At 47.2% G+C, this 17,329-nt stretch overlaps 1 protein-coding gene across 4 annotated transcripts in view; it reads right to left on the bottom strand.

The window, feature by feature from the left end:
* DDB1 (damage specific DNA binding protein 1) overlaps positions 1-17,329 on the bottom strand; it is a 29,604-nt gene that overhangs the window by 5,033 nt on the left and 7,242 nt on the right. Inside the window, exons 7-21 of one of the 4 annotated variants that reach the window (XM_021685457.1) lie at positions 16,827-16,985; positions 16,134-16,217; positions 15,425-15,541; positions 14,721-14,823; positions 11,289-11,364; positions 11,084-11,192; positions 8,941-9,119; positions 8,679-8,842; positions 8,490-8,597; positions 8,130-8,337; positions 7,215-7,310; positions 6,994-7,105; positions 5,895-6,018; positions 5,382-5,546; positions 4,573-4,667 (exon numbers count right to left, since the gene is read on the bottom strand). In XM_021685457.1, the coding sequence (XP_021541132.1) occupies positions 4,573-4,667; positions 5,382-5,546; positions 5,895-6,018; positions 6,994-7,105; positions 7,215-7,310; positions 8,130-8,337; positions 8,490-8,597; positions 8,679-8,842; positions 8,941-9,119; positions 11,084-11,192; positions 11,289-11,364; positions 14,721-14,823; positions 15,425-15,541; positions 16,134-16,217; positions 16,827-16,985 (1,899 nt within the window). The remainder of the gene's footprint in view (positions 1-4,572; positions 4,668-5,381; positions 5,547-5,894; positions 6,019-6,993; positions 7,106-7,214; positions 7,311-8,129; positions 8,338-8,489; positions 8,598-8,678; positions 8,843-8,940; positions 9,120-11,083; positions 11,193-11,288; positions 11,365-14,720; positions 14,824-15,424; positions 15,542-16,133; positions 16,218-16,826; positions 16,986-17,329) is intronic. The other 3 variants (XM_044919816.1, XM_044919817.1, XM_044919818.1) reach the window with 3 other exon arrangements.

Genomic DNA, 17,329 nt, shown 5'->3' with positions numbered 1-17,329 from the left:
TGGAAATTCCGACAGAAACATTGTCAAACAGCTAAAGGACTCTTCAAGCACGAGTCTGTGGCCACCCCTCCACCAAAGGGTTTCTTCCCCCTTTCTGACTTCTCCTCTGCAATGTTTCTTCAGTTAAGACCACACCTCCAAACCAACGAAGATGCTTTACAATCAGCAGACAGACCCACAGATACCAGTCAGAGGAAGACAGACTCAACCCCCTGGAGAAGCCTGCCCTGGCAGACCCTTCAGGATCCCGGTGGTCCCACCCATGGCTTCTGCACACACAGGAACTCCTGGGCAGAATGTATCAAGCCATGATTTCTCAGGGTTGTAAAGAACCCGAACTCCAACGGGGCGCCCTCCAAGAATTATGCATGACAATTACATTGGCTACCACACCTCCCATCGGCAGGGTCAAGGGTGCCCAGAGCCCCCCATCTTTGTTAAGCCCAGCCTAACAGTGGAGTGAAAATGGGGCCAAATGTTCCATGTGCTATTGGCTACACCCACTACCCCTCCACTCCACACTCTCAGCCTCCCTATCTGCTGTGGAAACAGTCAAGGCCAAGGTAAGACACTACCAAAAACCCAAGATGCCCACCCTTAACCCAACAGGCTCTACATCTCTGCTGCCTAATATGGCAGCCACTAGCCACATGTAGCTATGAAGCACCTGAAAGGTGGGGCGCCTGTGTGGCTCAGTCGGTTGAGCATCCATCCAACTCTTGATTTCCACTCAGGTCTTCATCTCAGGTCGTAGGATGGAGTCCTGTGTGGGGGGCCCTGTGCTCAGCAGGGAGTCTGCTTGAGATTCTCTCTCTCTCCCCCTTTCCTCTCCCTCTGCCCCTCCCCCAGCTCACATGCATGCTCTCTCTCAAATATATAAATCTTAAAAAATAAATAAATAAAAGGGGGCGCCTTGCTGGCAGAGTCAGTTGAGCATCCAACTCTTGGTTTTGGCTCAGGTCCTGATCTCAGGGTCATGGGATTGAGCCCCATGTCAGGCCCCGCACTCGGCGCAGAGGGTGCTTGGGATTCTCTCTCCCTCTGCCCTTGCCTGCTCGTGTGTGCACACACGTGTGCGTGCGCTTTCTCTCTCGAAAATAAATAAATCTTTAAAAAAACAAGAAAGCAGGGCGCCTGGGTGGCTCAGTCATTAGGCATCTGCTATCAGATCAGGTCATGGTCCCAGGGTCCTGGGATCAAGCCCCGCATTGGGCTCCCTGCTCCACGGGAAGCCTGCTTCTCCCTCTCCCATTCGCCCTGCTTGTGTTCCCTCTCTCGCTGTCTCTCTCTGTCAAATAAATAAATAAAATCTTTAAAAAAAACCTCCAGAATCTTGTGTCCTCAGTTTCACTGTTTCTCAGATGCCCCAAGTCCCTCACCATAAACCTGCAGATTCTCAACCCCACTGCCCTCTCTGTTGTGATCCTGCTCACCAGACAAAACCAGACTCTGGCATGAGTCTAGTCTTCAACAACAGCTGAGGAAAAGCAATGGATCACTTGAACTTCGAGACCACTTGTGACAGTGAGCTCCTCAGGCTCCCCAGTAATTGGATACTTTCCCGGTCCCTTACGCTCCAGGTCCTGAAACAAGGAGCCATACCTCCTCAAACCTCTGCTACCTCCCCTTCCACCCTTCCTCTCGGCTCCTTCACAGAGGAGGGACACAAACAAGAGAGGACCTCCCGTGCTTCCACCATCTGAGGCCCACATGGAGGACTGGGTCCCACCTCCCATCAGTCTATTCAAAAACACAGCTCCGGCACCTCCTCTCTAATGGACCATTCTTATCAGCACAGAAACATGCAGCCGCATTTCCATGCTTGAAAAGCTAACAACTCTATTGTCCTGCCGCCGCCCCCCCGCCGCAGTCACCCCATGACTCTCTTCTCCTTCACCGCGAAACCCCCCGAAAATGTTTTCTAATGCTCATGGACCTCCCAGTCCTACTCAAACCTTCTTCTATCAACTTTCCACCCCACCACTCAAGCAAAGGAGCTCTGGTCAAGGGCAGCACCACCTTCTCCGTTGCTAAAACTTGCGGCCAACTCTCAATCCTTACGTTACCTGACTTCAGGCAGCACTTGCCATTTACCAATTCCCTCCTACCTGAAGTGCTTTCTTTCCATAGCTTCCAGAAGTCTTCTCTCCTGGTTCCTCTCCTACTTTACTTGTCACCCCTTCTCCATTTGGAGCGATCTTCCTCATCACTCCAACTTTTAAAAGCTGGAAGGCCCCAGGGCTCAGCCTTCCCATCTCTCCTCTATCTGCTCTCAGCGCCGGGGGAGCTCAGGCCACCCCACCCAGACTGCTGGCATGTTAAACGCCATGCCGTTACCGCTGCCCCGCCAATCCCCAGCGACCACCCTGACATCTTCAGCCAGCCTGACGACTGAAACGACTGACACATGTCCAAAATCAGGCCTCTGGTTTCCCCACCGGGACCTACTAAGAACGCTGTATTTGGTCTCCGCCCCCAGTTCCTAACCCAGAGCTCCGAAAACCCTTGTGACTTCCTAAGTGTGAGCAGCGTTTTACACTGAGCCCCTCAATCCCCCGGAATTCCCTGGGTGAAAGGAGTCCTTTGTTCTGATGAGGAAGCTCTTGGTGGTTCCTGGATAGCTCAGGATGTGGGCTGGTCACCACGATTAGAAGCCTGGACCTGTCGGCCCTCCTCCCCCATCCTCCAGGGGAGAGGCCAGAGATTCACTTAATGATCGATCAGGCCTGTGTGATGGAGCCTCCATAAAAATCCCTCAAGCGCGGCTTTAGAGAGCTCTCAGGTTGGTGAAGACACCCACACGCTGGGAGGATGGCATACCTCAACTCCACAGGGACAGAAGCTCCCGCACTCAGGACCCCTGTGGACCTCACTTGATGTTCATCTGGCTATTCGCCTGTACCCTTTATGATAAGCCAGGAACTATAAGTAAACATTTCCTTGAGTTCTGTGAGTTGTTCCAGCAAATTATCAAACCTGAGAGGGGACTATGGGAACCCAACTTTGTAGCCTTGTTGGACAGAAGTTGGGGCACCCTAGAGCGCCACTGCTCGGGATGATGTCTGAGGTGAGGACAGTTCCTGTGGGACTGAGCACTTAACCTGTGACATCTGACACCAACTCCAGGTAGCCAGGGTCAGAAGTGAATTAAATTACAGCACACTCAGTTGGTGTCAAGAGTCGGAAAACTGCTTGGGGTGGGGATAAAAACCCCACACATATGGTGTCACGGGTGTTTGGAGTAAAGAAGCGTTTCCTTTTACCTTCCAAACGTGCTCTACTCAGTCTTACCCCATCAGTAAGTGGTCAGGCCACCTATCATGTTGTTCAGGCCAAAACTCTCGGCCTTTATTCCACCCGCCGCCAGCCCGTCTCCGGTGTGGCACCGAAGTCTCTCGGGGCTCATGTGCGCAGAAGAGCACCAGGCCTCACCTCCTCCAGCAGCGCCCGGAGGCTGCTGTCTGCATTACCGATGTGGTCACCACTTCTGCCCTCGGGCCCCTCCAGCCTTTTCCAAGGTGTAAAGTGATCTTTCCAAGACCGAAGTCCAATCACTTCCAAACATTTGCTCAAACCCTCCACATGTTTCCATCATCCTCAGAGTAAAACCCAAAGTCCTTAAACAGCCGGTGCCTTCAGTCCCCTGGCTGCCGACTGACCTCTCCCTGCACCTCCGGCTCGCTCCCACCTCCCACTGCTTGCCCCGGCTTCTCCCATACACAGGCATGGCTTCTCCCTCCCTTCTCTCAGGAACCCGCCCAGGAGGCACTGTATCAGCAAGAACCCCAACCCTGTGACAAAACAGCCATCCCCACCATGTCCTCCTTCTGACACTCCTCCAGTCCCTGCCCCATTTTTATTTCTCACCATCTTGAGAACATATATGTACTATTTGCTCGTAAGCCCAAGCAAATAGTCCATTTTCTTTGTCCATTTTGTCCACTGCTATATCTCAATACCCGAACAGCACCCAGCACACAAGTGTTCAATGACTAGGTTGTGAATAAACACGACTACTGGAAAGCCTCAATTTAAAGTATTTAATTGATGCTTTTTCACTCCCTGACTTCTCAGCACCTTGAATATCCCACAATGCACTGGGGAGCTCCAAGAGGGCATGCAGGACATGGTTATTTCCCAAATATATTTGACTATGAAACTTTTTAAAACCTTTTTGCAAGGGAGGAGGAATCATGGCAGAAGAGAAGCAGACTTTCATGGGACCAGTGTTTCAGGAACATACTTAAGATAACATAGTCTGGCTCACCTCGTTCCACACAGATCAAAGAGTCCCCCACAACGACACACTCGGAAGTACGGGGGCCATGGCTCTTACCCTTTCCTCAACACCCACAGCACTTAGGGCCTGATTTGCCGTGGGGGTCTCCCGTAACCAAGGCTAACATCTGGGCCAACCTGAGCTCCCCGGACTCCCAGCTCCACCCTGCATTCCCACCACTCTGTCATTCTTAAAATCTAACGCATACGTGGCCCCAGGGAACATAAAGGAGACATGCTCTGTAGACAGTGGTGTGCAACCGAGGGTGGGATACCAAGCGGTGTGGGCCTCACCGTGCTGTTGATGCTGGCTAAGAGCTTGCCGTTGAACTCCACCATGGAGTACACGGCTCCTTTCACTTCTTTCTCGGCCACAGTCTGTAGTTTTCCTGAGGGGAGAAAGATAGACTCTGAGTCTCCTTTATGAGCCCACACTTCAACTCATCAAAAGAATCCTGATTTCCCCTCTGACTCTAATTCCTGCTCCCAAACCACGCATCTGAATGCAGGAAATAGAGTCAGTGTCTACTGCGGTTAACCATCACCACAACTATGAGCCCCGACAGAATGTGCAGGGACTGCAGACTGTGTCCAAGGGCTGCCTCCCCCGCAAAACTGCAGACCCAACTCTCAAGATGGAGACCAAATTCCACCTCGCCCATCTGAGCTGAGATTTGGGGGTTGACAGAGTCTTTAGAACCATCTTGCATAGGGGAATTGAGAAGAAACAGATACGAACATGAAGTGCTAAAGCTGGAAAGAAGACCTACTTGGCTGAGCAACCAAGTGGAAAGCAAATCTAGGATTCCTCTGATCCTGGCCACTAGGTTCTCTTACCAGTAGTTCACCTCTCCCTTCGTCTTCCTTTCAAAGAGTAGAAAAGGAAAAAATTCAAGCCAGATTTTACTCGTGTGTCTGCTCGCTCCCCTCCCCCAAAACTCATTCAGACCGTCAGCAGCTTGAGTGGAAGGAACAGAAAGTCTCGTGTCACAGCAATTAACCCAAGCTCTTCCACTGCTTAAATAAAAGCTCTGAAACCAAAACGGTCAGTTACTTTCCCAGAATTTCAAATCTCTCAAAAGCTGGGGACTGTGCCCACTTACCGTCAGAATACTGAAAGACCACGATTCGACCCTGCTTGGGCTCCGCCTCTTCAGGATACACCATGGCTGTGCCCACGATGAAGTACGTGTTGGGGTCTTTGCCCAGCTTGCAGGAGACCAGGCTGAGGGCATATTCATTCTGCAGGAACTGGTGGGCATGAAGCACTGGAAGGAGAGCCGGAGGCGTGACTGGCTGCTGATCCCCACGCACACGTAACCCTGTACTCCGGGGGGGCCCCAGCCCAGGTCCAAGCAAGGTGTGGGTGGTGGCGGGGCACCAGCTCCGGCTGCTCCTGTCTCCTCAGCCTGTCCTGCCCTCACCAGCCTGCGCTGAAAGGAGGAGGCCCAGCACCCTGGACTCCTGGCCAACCCAGAGGTCTCCACCCCTCCTTTCGACTCCTCCTAGGATGGTCTGTCACAAGGTCTACCAAACCATGGAATCTGTCAGAGCCCAAAACAGGCTAGTTCAGGGAGGCCGTAGGCACAAAAATGATAGGAAGAGCTCATCTGCACCTTCGAAGGTGTGCTGGTCGATGATGAGGAGATTGTGCACCTCCACCTCTTCTCCAAAGGAGGTCTCGTGCGGTGCTGTGCTGCTGGAGAACAGCTTGCTAGAGCTGACGCTGCTGGACAGGGCCTGAGCACAGAGAACACACACCCCCTCTCAAAAGCAGACCAGGTGCTGGGAGCATCTGGGTGAAGGGGTCAGCCAGGATCAGGGAACAGAAGCTGAGTCTGAACGAGGAAAACTCAAGGTTGGCAGCTCAAGCAGAGCCTTAAGAACAGAGAGCTCTGGAGGACAGGGCTCAGGGACTGAGGATAAGGAGCCAAATTCTGTATAAAATTGACACAGCAGTCCAAAATAGAAAAATCTAAGGGTTACTAATGACCATTAAAACAGTGATGCCAAGTCAATCAAAGCTAACGAAGAACTACAGCAACCTAGTAAGGGGAGAGACTCCACCTCGCTCGATGGGAAAAGCAGGGAGCACGTGAAATAAAAAGAAAAGTGTAAAGCCTGTATATTCTGGATTATGGAAAGATGTCCCACCACAGATGTTTGGGAGCAAGAAAAACAAAGAATACGTGACCTAAGATTGATCAGCTAATATCTCCACCGAGTCTACTCTGTGGGGCTGTAGACTGCCCTACTATCCTCTGTATTACACAGATGAGGAATTTGAAGTTTAGACTTGCCCAAGGTCACACAAGTAGCAATAAACCTTGAAGCCAGTTCTCTCAGACTCCAAATCCCACCTCTTACCTATAACGCTATGCTCTCCCCAATTACACATACCCTACAAAGCGTCCAAATTGATGACAAGAGAATTATTCATCCTGCAAGACTATGGAGTAGCAGAAATCACTGACTGCCACACTTACCCCAAATTCTTCCCAACCCTCCAAAGAGGGGGCCACATCCAGCTCGCTGCCTGTGTTCACAAATAAAGTGTGACTGGAACCCAACTATCCCACCTGCTGACTACGGTGGCTTTTGTAATGGCCAACCGGAGTAGTTCCCGTATGGCTGACAAAGCCATACCTGTTCCGTGACCCTTTCCAGAACAGTCTGCCAGCCCTGCTCCAACGCCATCTTTGTCTGCGCCCTCACCTGGGTGCTGGCACTGGGCCTCAGGGCCGTTGTGCCGCCACTCGTGTCCTGGACTTCGATCCGGCTGGAGAGGACCCCGAAGCACTGGGACACTTCCTGATAGCAGATCTTCCTGGGGAGCAAGTGTGGACAGTGCCTCTCAGAACAGCTCTGAGAGGGGAAGCACCTCACGCCAACACCCAGACCACGGCGCTCTGCAGCCCTCCTCCCCTGGCCCTCACCTGGGAGACTCGTAGAGGGGAACCGTGCGGATGTGCAGCTTCTGGATCTCGTCGATGGTGCCGATGGTGAGGGTGCTGTTGTTGGCCAGTGCCAGGCTGGAAAGAAGGGTCTGGGTTTAGACTGAGTAGACCCAAGGAAGGAAAGGATTCTATGAGGCAGCTCCGTAAGGGGAAGAAAACCAAGGCAGAATTACACTAGCTTCCTCCAGGCAGTGGCTCTCACCTCTGACTCCAGGCTAAAAATCACCTGGGGAGACGTGACCCGTTCTGATGCCTGGTCCCACTGCTACCTCCCATCTTATTGAACAGGTCTGGGTGAGCCTCAACTGAGGTTTTTAACTGCTTTCTATTTAATGCTAACTGCAGCATTAGGATCTAGAACAGTGATTCTCAAATCATCATTTGCATCAGAATCAGCAGGCGTGCTTGCACTTGTTAAAGCTGACTGCTGGGCCCCACCCCCCCGAGTTTCTGATTCAGTCCCCTCCCCCTGAAAGCCTGAAGAGTTTACATTTCTAAAGAGTTCCCAGCTAGTTCGGTGGCTGCTGGTGGGGGACCCTACTTTGAGAACCCCTGCTCGATAGGCATACAGAATGATCTCTAAATCAGGGATTCTGAAACCTGACTAACCATTTGAATCACCTGGGAGGTTTTCCTGAAAATACAGATTCTATGGCTGAAACCCCCGATCTACTGAATCAGAATTGGAGTAGGATTTGAAAAAACCTGTACTTTTTCAAGTGTCCCAAAGATTTCCGATGGGTAGCCAGATGGGAGAACCTCTGCTCTACACCTCCCGCCTCAGCTATTTATACTGATTCGACTTTGGGAGAAGGCAAGAGAGAAAGGGTTTGAGGAAAACGTCATGCTGCCCTCAATGAATGGCCCTTGCTGAAGAAAGAAAAAGAGGCTCACCTGTCAGGATAGCCATCAGAGTTGAGGGGACACATGTAGTTGACTTCCTTGAGGTTGACATTGGAGAAGACCAATTTGTGGTTGCTGCTGTAGATGACAGTGGGGCGGTCAGAGCAAGCAAAGACGTTGGTGGTAGAAAGAGAACGGAAAGTCCTCAATACCGTGGGCTGGGTGCCCAGAGTCACCTTCTTACGGTCGCTCAACAAGCCTACAGAGAGAATGGCATCAGGAGGAAGTAGGAAGGAAAGGAAACAGGACAAACAGCTGGGTCGTGAAGGTTCAAAAGCAGTACCCCGAGGCTAAGGCAACTCCACACTCCTTGTTTCTCCGAGGGCCCTCCATTCAAAGTGTTCTTCTCACCTGTCTCAATGTTGAGCCCGAAGTAGAAAAGCGCCCCATCTCCCAAGGCACAGAGGAGGTAGTGGCTACTCTCAAAAGTGGTCATCAGGATGGAACGAGGAATGATCTCTGTGGGAGAGGGGCACATTAAGATCTTGTTCCACATTCTGACTGATCCCAACCCTTCAAAGGTCCTTACAAGCCACCTACCTCCACCCAGCATCTCTTTGTGCAGTAGCTCAAAAGAAGGCAGCTTCAAGATACGCGCCGAGATGTCTGTCCAGAGGCCAATGGCACAAAGAGGGGACAGCCCATTGCTGTCCCCCAGTGGGGTGATGTCCAAGCAGGCCACTTCATGTTCCATCTCTGTGTGGCTGAACAAAGAGGAGTATGGCCGAGGAAGGACTCCGAGGATGAAAGAAGCCCCGGAGAACAGGGGAGGGGGACAAAGAGCAGACAGATAAGCACACACCTGATCTGCCGGAGCTCCTGAGGACGGATCTGCAGGTAGTAGAGGGCCCTTCCCACCGCTACCACCACCTGGCTGCAGTTGCAGGAGGCCACACTGATGTTCTTGCCCTGAGGCTCCTTCCACTCACCGACCAGAGCTTTAGGTTCCTGAGAGACCAACCTCACAGATGCTGAAGTGATCTACAAAAGGAAGAGAAAGGTCTCCAAGCACCTGCTGGGATCCACACACCAGTGGGAAGGTGGTAAACGCTGCCCTAGTGGAACCCTAAAAATAAACTACAGCAGCCCTCTTCGCCCTGTTTTACCCCAAACCCAAACTCCTAAACCAGTTAGTTCTGACAGATGCCATTTTGAGCTGAAGTCCCGAAGAAGACTGGCTTAAGGCCGCTTCCACCTTACCTATTGGCAACCTGTTTCATTCTGATGAAATCCTGGGAGAGGGATCAATGGAGGAAGACCCGGTGACTACAGTCTAGCAGTTTTTCTCATCCCAAAAATCAGTCCTCTAAAATAGCCACGTTCTTTACTGTGCATGAACCATTAAAATTATTTAAACTTCTGGGGTGTCTGGCTGGCTTGGTCAGTGGATTGAGCATGCGACTCTTGACCTCAGGGTCGTGAGTTCAAGCCCCACGCTGGGTGTGGTGACTATTTAAAAATAAAACCTTAAAAAAAAGAAAATTCTTGGGGCGCCTGGGTGGCTCAGTCGTTAAGCGTCTGCCTTCGGCTCAGGTCATGATCCCAGGGTCCTGGGATCAAGCCCCGCATCGGGCTCCCTGCTCCACCGGAAGCCTGCTTCTCCCTCTCCCACTCCCCCTGCTTGGGTTCCCTCTCTCGCTGTGTCTTTCTCTGTCAAATAAATAAAAAAAATCTTTAAAAAAAAAGAAAAGAAAATTCTTTTTTTTTTTTTCAAGATTTTATTTATTTGACAGAGAGAGAGAGTGAGCACAAGCACGGGGAGCAGCAGAGGGAGAGGGAGAAGCAGGCTCCCTGCTGAGCAGAGCCCAACGACGTGGGGCTCGATCCCAGGACAGGACCCGAGCCCAAGGCAAACACTCAACCAACTGAGCCACCCAGACATCCCAAAAAATAAAATTCTTTAGTATAGGCTATGAAATTATCTTGAAATATGCTTAATCAATCTATTTCATTACTGAAATAAAACAAAAAGCAGGCTGATGACACTGTAACGGACATTATGAATTCATCTTAGGATGAATTAGGATTGTCCCTATCAAAGCTGAGCTCCTATTTAAAGAGGAAAACCCTTTAATAACAGATACATGAGCTGGTGCCAGTCTTCAGGCCACTAGTTAGAAAAAACTCAAAGCAATGAATCATTAGTTAACTGGGCACCTCCCACACTTGGTCCACAAACCAACAGAATGTTCCGTCTGGCTTTTGTCAAATCCACAACTGCCTGTTGGCTAAAAGGAAGACCCAAGTGGATAAAAAGATGGACAGGATTCATTAATCCTCAGCACACAAGTACCACACCCGACACTGGCAAACACTGACTCTGGCCACAGTTAAGAAAAGTTCCAAAGGCTAAAGAGATGTGCAGAAAGTGAAGACCGCCAGGAGTCACTCTGAACTCAAACAACCAGGGTGTGGGCAGGTGCTCAGAAATCAGACTCTCGTGGCTAACAAGGGCCAAAAGGATACCTGACCCCCATATCGCATATAGATTTAAAACAAAATCAGAACAGAGTAAAAGCTCTGGTTCTAATAATCAATGTGGAAAGTGCTGCCAACAGTCATATATGGACGGAAGCACTAAGACTAAATAGGTATGTATTAGTACAACAAGGGAAAACATGTGTCTCAGAAAACTGGGCATAATTAGTGCGAAAATGATACCCCAAACCATAAAAATATTATGATCCCAGTCTGTAAAAGACAATGCAAATAAATACTACATATACTTACAGAAGAAAAGTAAAGCTAAAAGGAATAACTCCAAAGTTAGGAGCTGTTAAGTTGTTTTCTCTGAGTGGCGGTTATCAGGTAATTTTTAAATTTTTTTCTAGGATCTGTTACTTTTAGAGCCATAAAAACAGACTGCGGTAAAATCCTGCAGTGCTCTACACTGCACTCTAAATCAAATTTAAGTCAACAGGGCTTGCCCCTTTCTGAGTCATTACCTGGATGAGTTGCTGATGAGCCACGTTGCCACAGAAGAAAGTCTGCTGATCATCCACGAAACCCATCAGTTCGGTTTCTTCCACCTCTTCTCCGTTTAACATGAGAACTCTGCAGGGGAAGGGAAGGCCTGGGTCAGCCAGACCAGCTCTCCCACCCTGTAACCATCACAGAAACGCATGCAGCAGGCACCAGACTCACCCTTACCTTGTTTGGCCCACAAAAGAGAGCACCAGAGTGTCATCAGTCTCCCGGTTAGGGTCAGAGCGCAGTGGCCACAGACCTGGAACAAAGATCAAGGATAAAGATGCAGAGCACAGCCCAACACTCGGCTCCCCACATCTAAGGAAAGGCAGCCAGGCCTCAGGGAGGAGCAGGAACTTTGTGGAGTCCGTCCTGAAGCTGAAACAGCCACTCTGTTCTTTCCTGGCTTTAAGACCCTGAAGAAGTTATTTTTAAAACTGTTTTGAGCCTAATATATATTTTTTTTAATAATTTTTTTTTTTTAAAGATTTTATTTATTTATTTGACAGAGACAGCGAGAGCAGGACAGAAGCAGGGGGAGTGGGAGAGGGAGAAGCAGGCCCCCCGTGGAGCAGGGAGCCCGATGTGGGACTCGATCCCAGGACCCTGAGACCATGACCTGAGCCAAAGGCAGACGCTTAACGACTGAGCCACCCAGGCGCCCCTGAGCCTAATATTTTAAAGTGTTTCCTTTGACTTTGGATAAGATGATACATTTCTATGACTCAAAATCAAAATTTACCTTTAAAATGTGTACAGAAAAGTTTCACTCCTATACCTCTCCCTGAAACCTATCCCCCAAATAAATCAATAGTCTCTTATTCTTCAAAAAAATATTTTTTTTTTAATTTAAGGAATTCGGTAGTCACTGTTTTATAACCAAATACAAATATAGGGGCGCCTGGCTGGCTCAGTCGGTGGAGTGTGTGACTCTTGATCTCAGGGTTGTGGGTTCGAGCCCTGTGTTGGGTGTACAGGTTATTTAAAAATAAAAGTTAAAAAAAAGTTACACACACTCACATACATATAAAACTGCCCATCATACACTGTTCTGCTCTATGCTTTTCCATTTTATACTAAAGCCCTTATCACAATGGAACAGGACCTTGTTTTCGAAAGCTACACAGCATTTAATGACACAGATGTACCAGTTTTAAGTCTCCACTGATGGATACTTTTTCAGTATTGTGCATACAATGCCACAACAAATGATCTTATATTTACATCACTCTGTATAAAGGGTTAGGGAGTAGATGCTTAGAATTAGTCACTAAATTAAATGCAGGTGCAGTTTTGGCAGACGTTACCAATGAGCCTGCTTAGCTCCTCTCGGCCCTCACCAACACAGTGTTGTCAAACTTTTGGATTCTAGTCACCTGGTAAAGAATGGTATCACTATTCGATTTTGATTTGCATCTCCCTTAGTACAAGTGAGGCCTGTTACCTGTCCATGCATACCCTTTGCCAATTTGGGGGCAAGAATTTTGGTGACCTTCTTTGTAGAAATGTTTCGATAAATTAGGCCTTTGTCTGTAAGATGAACTACAAAAGTTTTTATCTGGATTGCCATTTCTTATGACTTAGCTTTACAAAGTTTTGTTTTTGCCATGCAGAAGTGTTTCATGTTGTTGAATTAACCAATCTTTCCCTTTGCTTCTGCACTTTGAGTCATAGTTTAAAAGGCCTTCCCCACTCTAAAATCATAATAAATCGAATAAAGGAATTTGACTTTTTCTTTGAACATTTATGTGGCTTCCTTTTTACATTAAGTCTAATCCATTTGGGTTCTAGCAAGGCATACAAAGTACAGTATGGATCCAAACTTACCTTTCCCAGTTGATAACTGGGAACACCATTTATTAAAAACCATTTATTAAACATTTAAAAAAATCATCTTTATCTCACTGAACTGAGATACCACCACCATTGTACACTAAATTCCCACATGTAACTGTGTCTATTTCTGGACTTCTTTTTTTTAATTTCTGGATTGAGTCTGCTCAAGGAACTCTGCCTATTAGTGCACCAAAACCACACTTTCATTTACTAAGGTTTAATGGTACGTTTTAATATCTGGTAGGGCTAGTCCTGTCTCACTGATCCTTTTTAAGTCTTCCTGGCTTTTCTTGCTGCTTCCTTTTTCCGTTTGGACTCTGGCTTATCTAGGTTAAGAAAAAAAAACCTCTTGATATTTTTATTGAGATACATTAAATACAAAAATAAATAGGTCAAAGAGGGGCGTCTGGTTGGCTCAGTTGGTTAAGCGTCTGCCTCTGGCTCAGGTCGTGATCCCAGGGTCCTGGGATCGAGTCCCACATCGGGCTCCCTGCTCAGCAGGGAGTCTGCTTTTCCCTCTGACCCTCTCCCCTCTTGTGCTCTCTCTCTCAAATAAACAAAATCTTAAAAAAAAAATAGGTCAAAGAGAGACCGCTTTATAATTTAATTTATAGGATCTTGGTATGTTTTTCATTTCATCAATCTATCCTTTGAATCCTTAAGAAGTATTTTAAAGTTTTCCCTGTATAGGTTTTACACATTTCTTCTTAAATTTAGTCCTTGGTTGGGACACCTGGGTGGCTCAGTTAAGCATCTGCCTTCAGCTCAGGTCATGATGCTGGGATCAAGCCCCACATCGGGCTCCCCTGCTTCTCCCTCTGCCTGCCACTCCCCCTGCTTTTGTGCACACACATGCACTCTGACAAACAAATAAGCATTTTTTTTTTTTTTTTTACAAATAAGCATCTTTTAAAATAAAATTCATTGGCATTTTGCCTTTTTATTACTATCGTAAATTAGCTCCTTCCCTCCACTATACCTTCAAACGGACGGTGTTTTCACATGAATCTACTGATTTCAGTACATTAATTTTATATCCTGCTGCCTTAATGAACTCTCACTGTCTAGTTTTCAGTCGATTCTCCTAGATTTTGTACTTTTATCATCTCTTCCTTTCTAATTCATAAACCTCTATTTCTTTATCTGCTCCCATCCTCTTATCTTCTGATAGTCTAAATAACTTTTTTCTGATGTGCCTTCTATTTATACCTATGTTTTACTTTATGATTCAATCTGATCATTTTTTTCTTACAATAGGTGAGTTTAGCCCATTCACATTTACTGATACAACATGTCAGATATATCAGACACATGTGCAGATTTCATATCATCCTGAGTCGTGTCTACTCCTTAAACATCATAAAAGTCTTCCACTACGTAGTCTTCCTTTGATCTTTTTGATTGTTATAGTTCTCCTGGAATTTAACTATGTATTTTTGTTCTAGAAGTTAATAACTTCACACTTACACCTTTGTATGATATTCTCAGTCTCCTCTTTTTTCAGGAATTCTATCAGTTCCCTTACAAAAACATTAAATTTAACTTACAAACTTTTACTTTCCATTTCTCTACTCCATGATCCAATTTTGGTCAATCAAGTTTACTCTGTTACTTTTAAGTATGTTTAAGCTTCTACCACTTATTTGTCATTATGACTTTTTTTACTCTTCATCTGACCTGCTTTCCTCTAGCTCCCACCCACGTGCCTTCACAACACATGAGGCCAAAGGCCAAGGTCACTTGAATACGATTTGCATCCTATGTCTACCAAAGGGTTACCTTTGATGCCGGGTAAGTCAATGCTGGCATGCTCATGGATTCCAATTCCGTTCCGGATGATCCTCAAGGAACCTTCCTTGAAAGCCCCAGAGCAAGTAACCAGCTGCAAGCAGAGAAAAGCTTTCTAAATACCTCCCTCCAGAGCCTGAGGCCATCATACCGACGCCCAGAAAATAAACAAGCTATACCTAATTCCAAGGACCCTTTCAGTGGAGCTAGGTTTGAGGAAGCTCACTTAACAGAGGCTGCTTTCCAAGCCCCCAAGTTTACCAAGCGGACAGGACGTTCGAGTCCAAGAAGCAGAAAGCAACTACCACTGCTCCTAGCAAGCTGGCTTCCATCCATAGAACCTAGTTTACTAGAAAGAGCACAGGATCTAGAGTCAGACACACCTGCGACTTGGAGGTTATGTGACCTTGGACAAGTTACTTGATCCTTCCCAGTCCCAAGCCTCCTCACTTCTGAAATGGTCAAGAATTCCTATCTAATTAGGGTGCTCATGTGACCACAGATGATGTAGATCTGTATCACAGACCAAGCGATACACTCGATAAATAGTAGTTATCCTTGCATTATTGGGATTAGTAAGTGATCCTAAAAGTTAACTTCAGTGGGCACTCCACACTCCAAACAGGCAAGTCTAGGAGGACACGGTTTGAGTGGGCAGCCGTATCAGCTATTCATTTCTGGGATGACCCCCTTACCTGTCCCTGCCCCTGCCTCTCCAGGTCCACTACGCACATGTCCACAATGGGTCCTAAATTGGTAAACGTTTCCATGGCCACTACATAGGAGCCTTGTTCATTGCTGTCAACATTGAGCTAAGAAGAAAAAAAGAGTTAGTCCTGGAATGCTCTTAAGAGATTCACCCTAGAGAGATGGTTATCATCCAAAAGAAACTCTCAGTCCTATGAGATTGCCCTTCTTCTGCTCCACTGCATGCTTCTAGAAGGGGACTGCTGACTAAGAAACATGGTTGGCCTACAGGCAAGCCTACAGAAGACCCACTAATCAGTCAGGAATTTCTAATCTGTGAGTCCCGTGGATGGATTTCAAAGCAGCAGTTTGGAAATTAATGCAAAATGCTCGCAAGCATTTTTCTGCAGGGAAGGTCCAAAGTTTTTGTCTTCTAGAGGGGGTCCAGCACAGTAGACTATGACCTATTTGAAGGTAGCAGCTAGGTCTTGTTCATAATTGTATCCACTGCATCCAGCACCTTGCCTGACACATCTGTTGAATGAACCTTTAAGACAAAGAGCTAGTCAGGGGAGGATGTGAAATCAGCCAAGGAGAAAGCTGCATAGTACGGACATGGATGAACTGAAGAAATTCTGCGAGGCTCCAAACACAGGAGAAACCTGAAGAAGCAGTGAAGGCACCAAAGTACCCAAAAAGAAGAAAGTGTCTTCTCACCTTCACAAGCTGGGAGTCCCCAAGGCGAGACCCAACGAACACAACACCGTTATCGAGGTATGTCAAGCATTCAGCAATAGAGGTCTAAAAGAGAGTCAATGGCATGAGAGACATCAGAACGAACACCCCATGGGAGAGTGACATGTCCTACCACCTCCTCAACATCTGTTAAGAAAATGAACAGCTGTGGCTGTGAGTCCTGAAACAATTCTCCATTTCAAATCCCCAGGTCACCCTAAGCAAATGTTCCTAAATCTCTGAAGCTTATGACTCCATTTATCACATCCTTACAGTCAGAAAAATCTACACTTTATCTTGCAGGTGCCTGCCCCAAACGATCATTTTAATCCCAATGGCTCTAGTCTCCTCAAAATAATTAGAAACCTCTAAAATTCACTGCATAATTCTTAAACTTTTTGGGGAACCTCTTCCTGGAATTAAATATCAGCATTAAATTAATGTTTAATTCTGAATGCCATCCTTTTTCTCTTCCTTTTTATGCTTGAGGTAGTGCCCAGCTGTCTGTGAGATTCTCCAACATTTCACTTATTCAAAAACCAACTTCCACAGCAGGACTGACCAGTTGTTGCTGGGTGCTAAGTACCACAAATCTCACACTGCTCACACTGTGAGTCACATTCCCACATTCGCTATACCCCTAGGAGAACGTAGCAGATGAGGGTCAAGCCCCACCTCTCCGAGGAGCTCCACACGGAGATCTTTGAGGGTGACAGTGCCATCCATCTGTTCCTCCTTCTCCAAAAGCAGCATGAAGAGCCGTCCTTCCATGTCTCCCAGCAGATAGCGGGAACCATTGGGGTCCACACGATTGTGACACACAATCGTGCTTTGCTGCCAAGAGGGAAGACATGATCATTAGAGATTAAATGTCTCCCATAACCAAAGAGCAAACCCTTGTGAGGCACTCCCTTTACCAAACCCAGCCATTTCACAAGCAAGGAATCCACTTAGCTAAGACTACATGTGTGATTAAAGATGGGGACATTTTTATTCTGAAGACAATTTTGAGAAACTCAATATACCTTAAATGGTTATTCATGTATTATTCCACAGGAACACAGAAATATATAGAAAGTAGGAAGCAGCTCTAAGTATTCACTGGACTATGGATACTATCACAGATTTTGTTATTTCCTCACTATTACTAATTACCTCCCACTGCTAATGCTATACCA

Source organism: Neomonachus schauinslandi, chromosome 11, assembly GCF_002201575.2.
Source record: "Neomonachus schauinslandi chromosome 11, ASM220157v2, whole genome shotgun sequence".
NCBI lineage: Eukaryota > Metazoa > Chordata > Mammalia > Carnivora > Phocidae > Neomonachus > Neomonachus schauinslandi.
The sequence above is the reverse complement of the archived record's forward strand: the minus strand, read 5'-3'. Positions and strand labels throughout refer to the sequence as shown.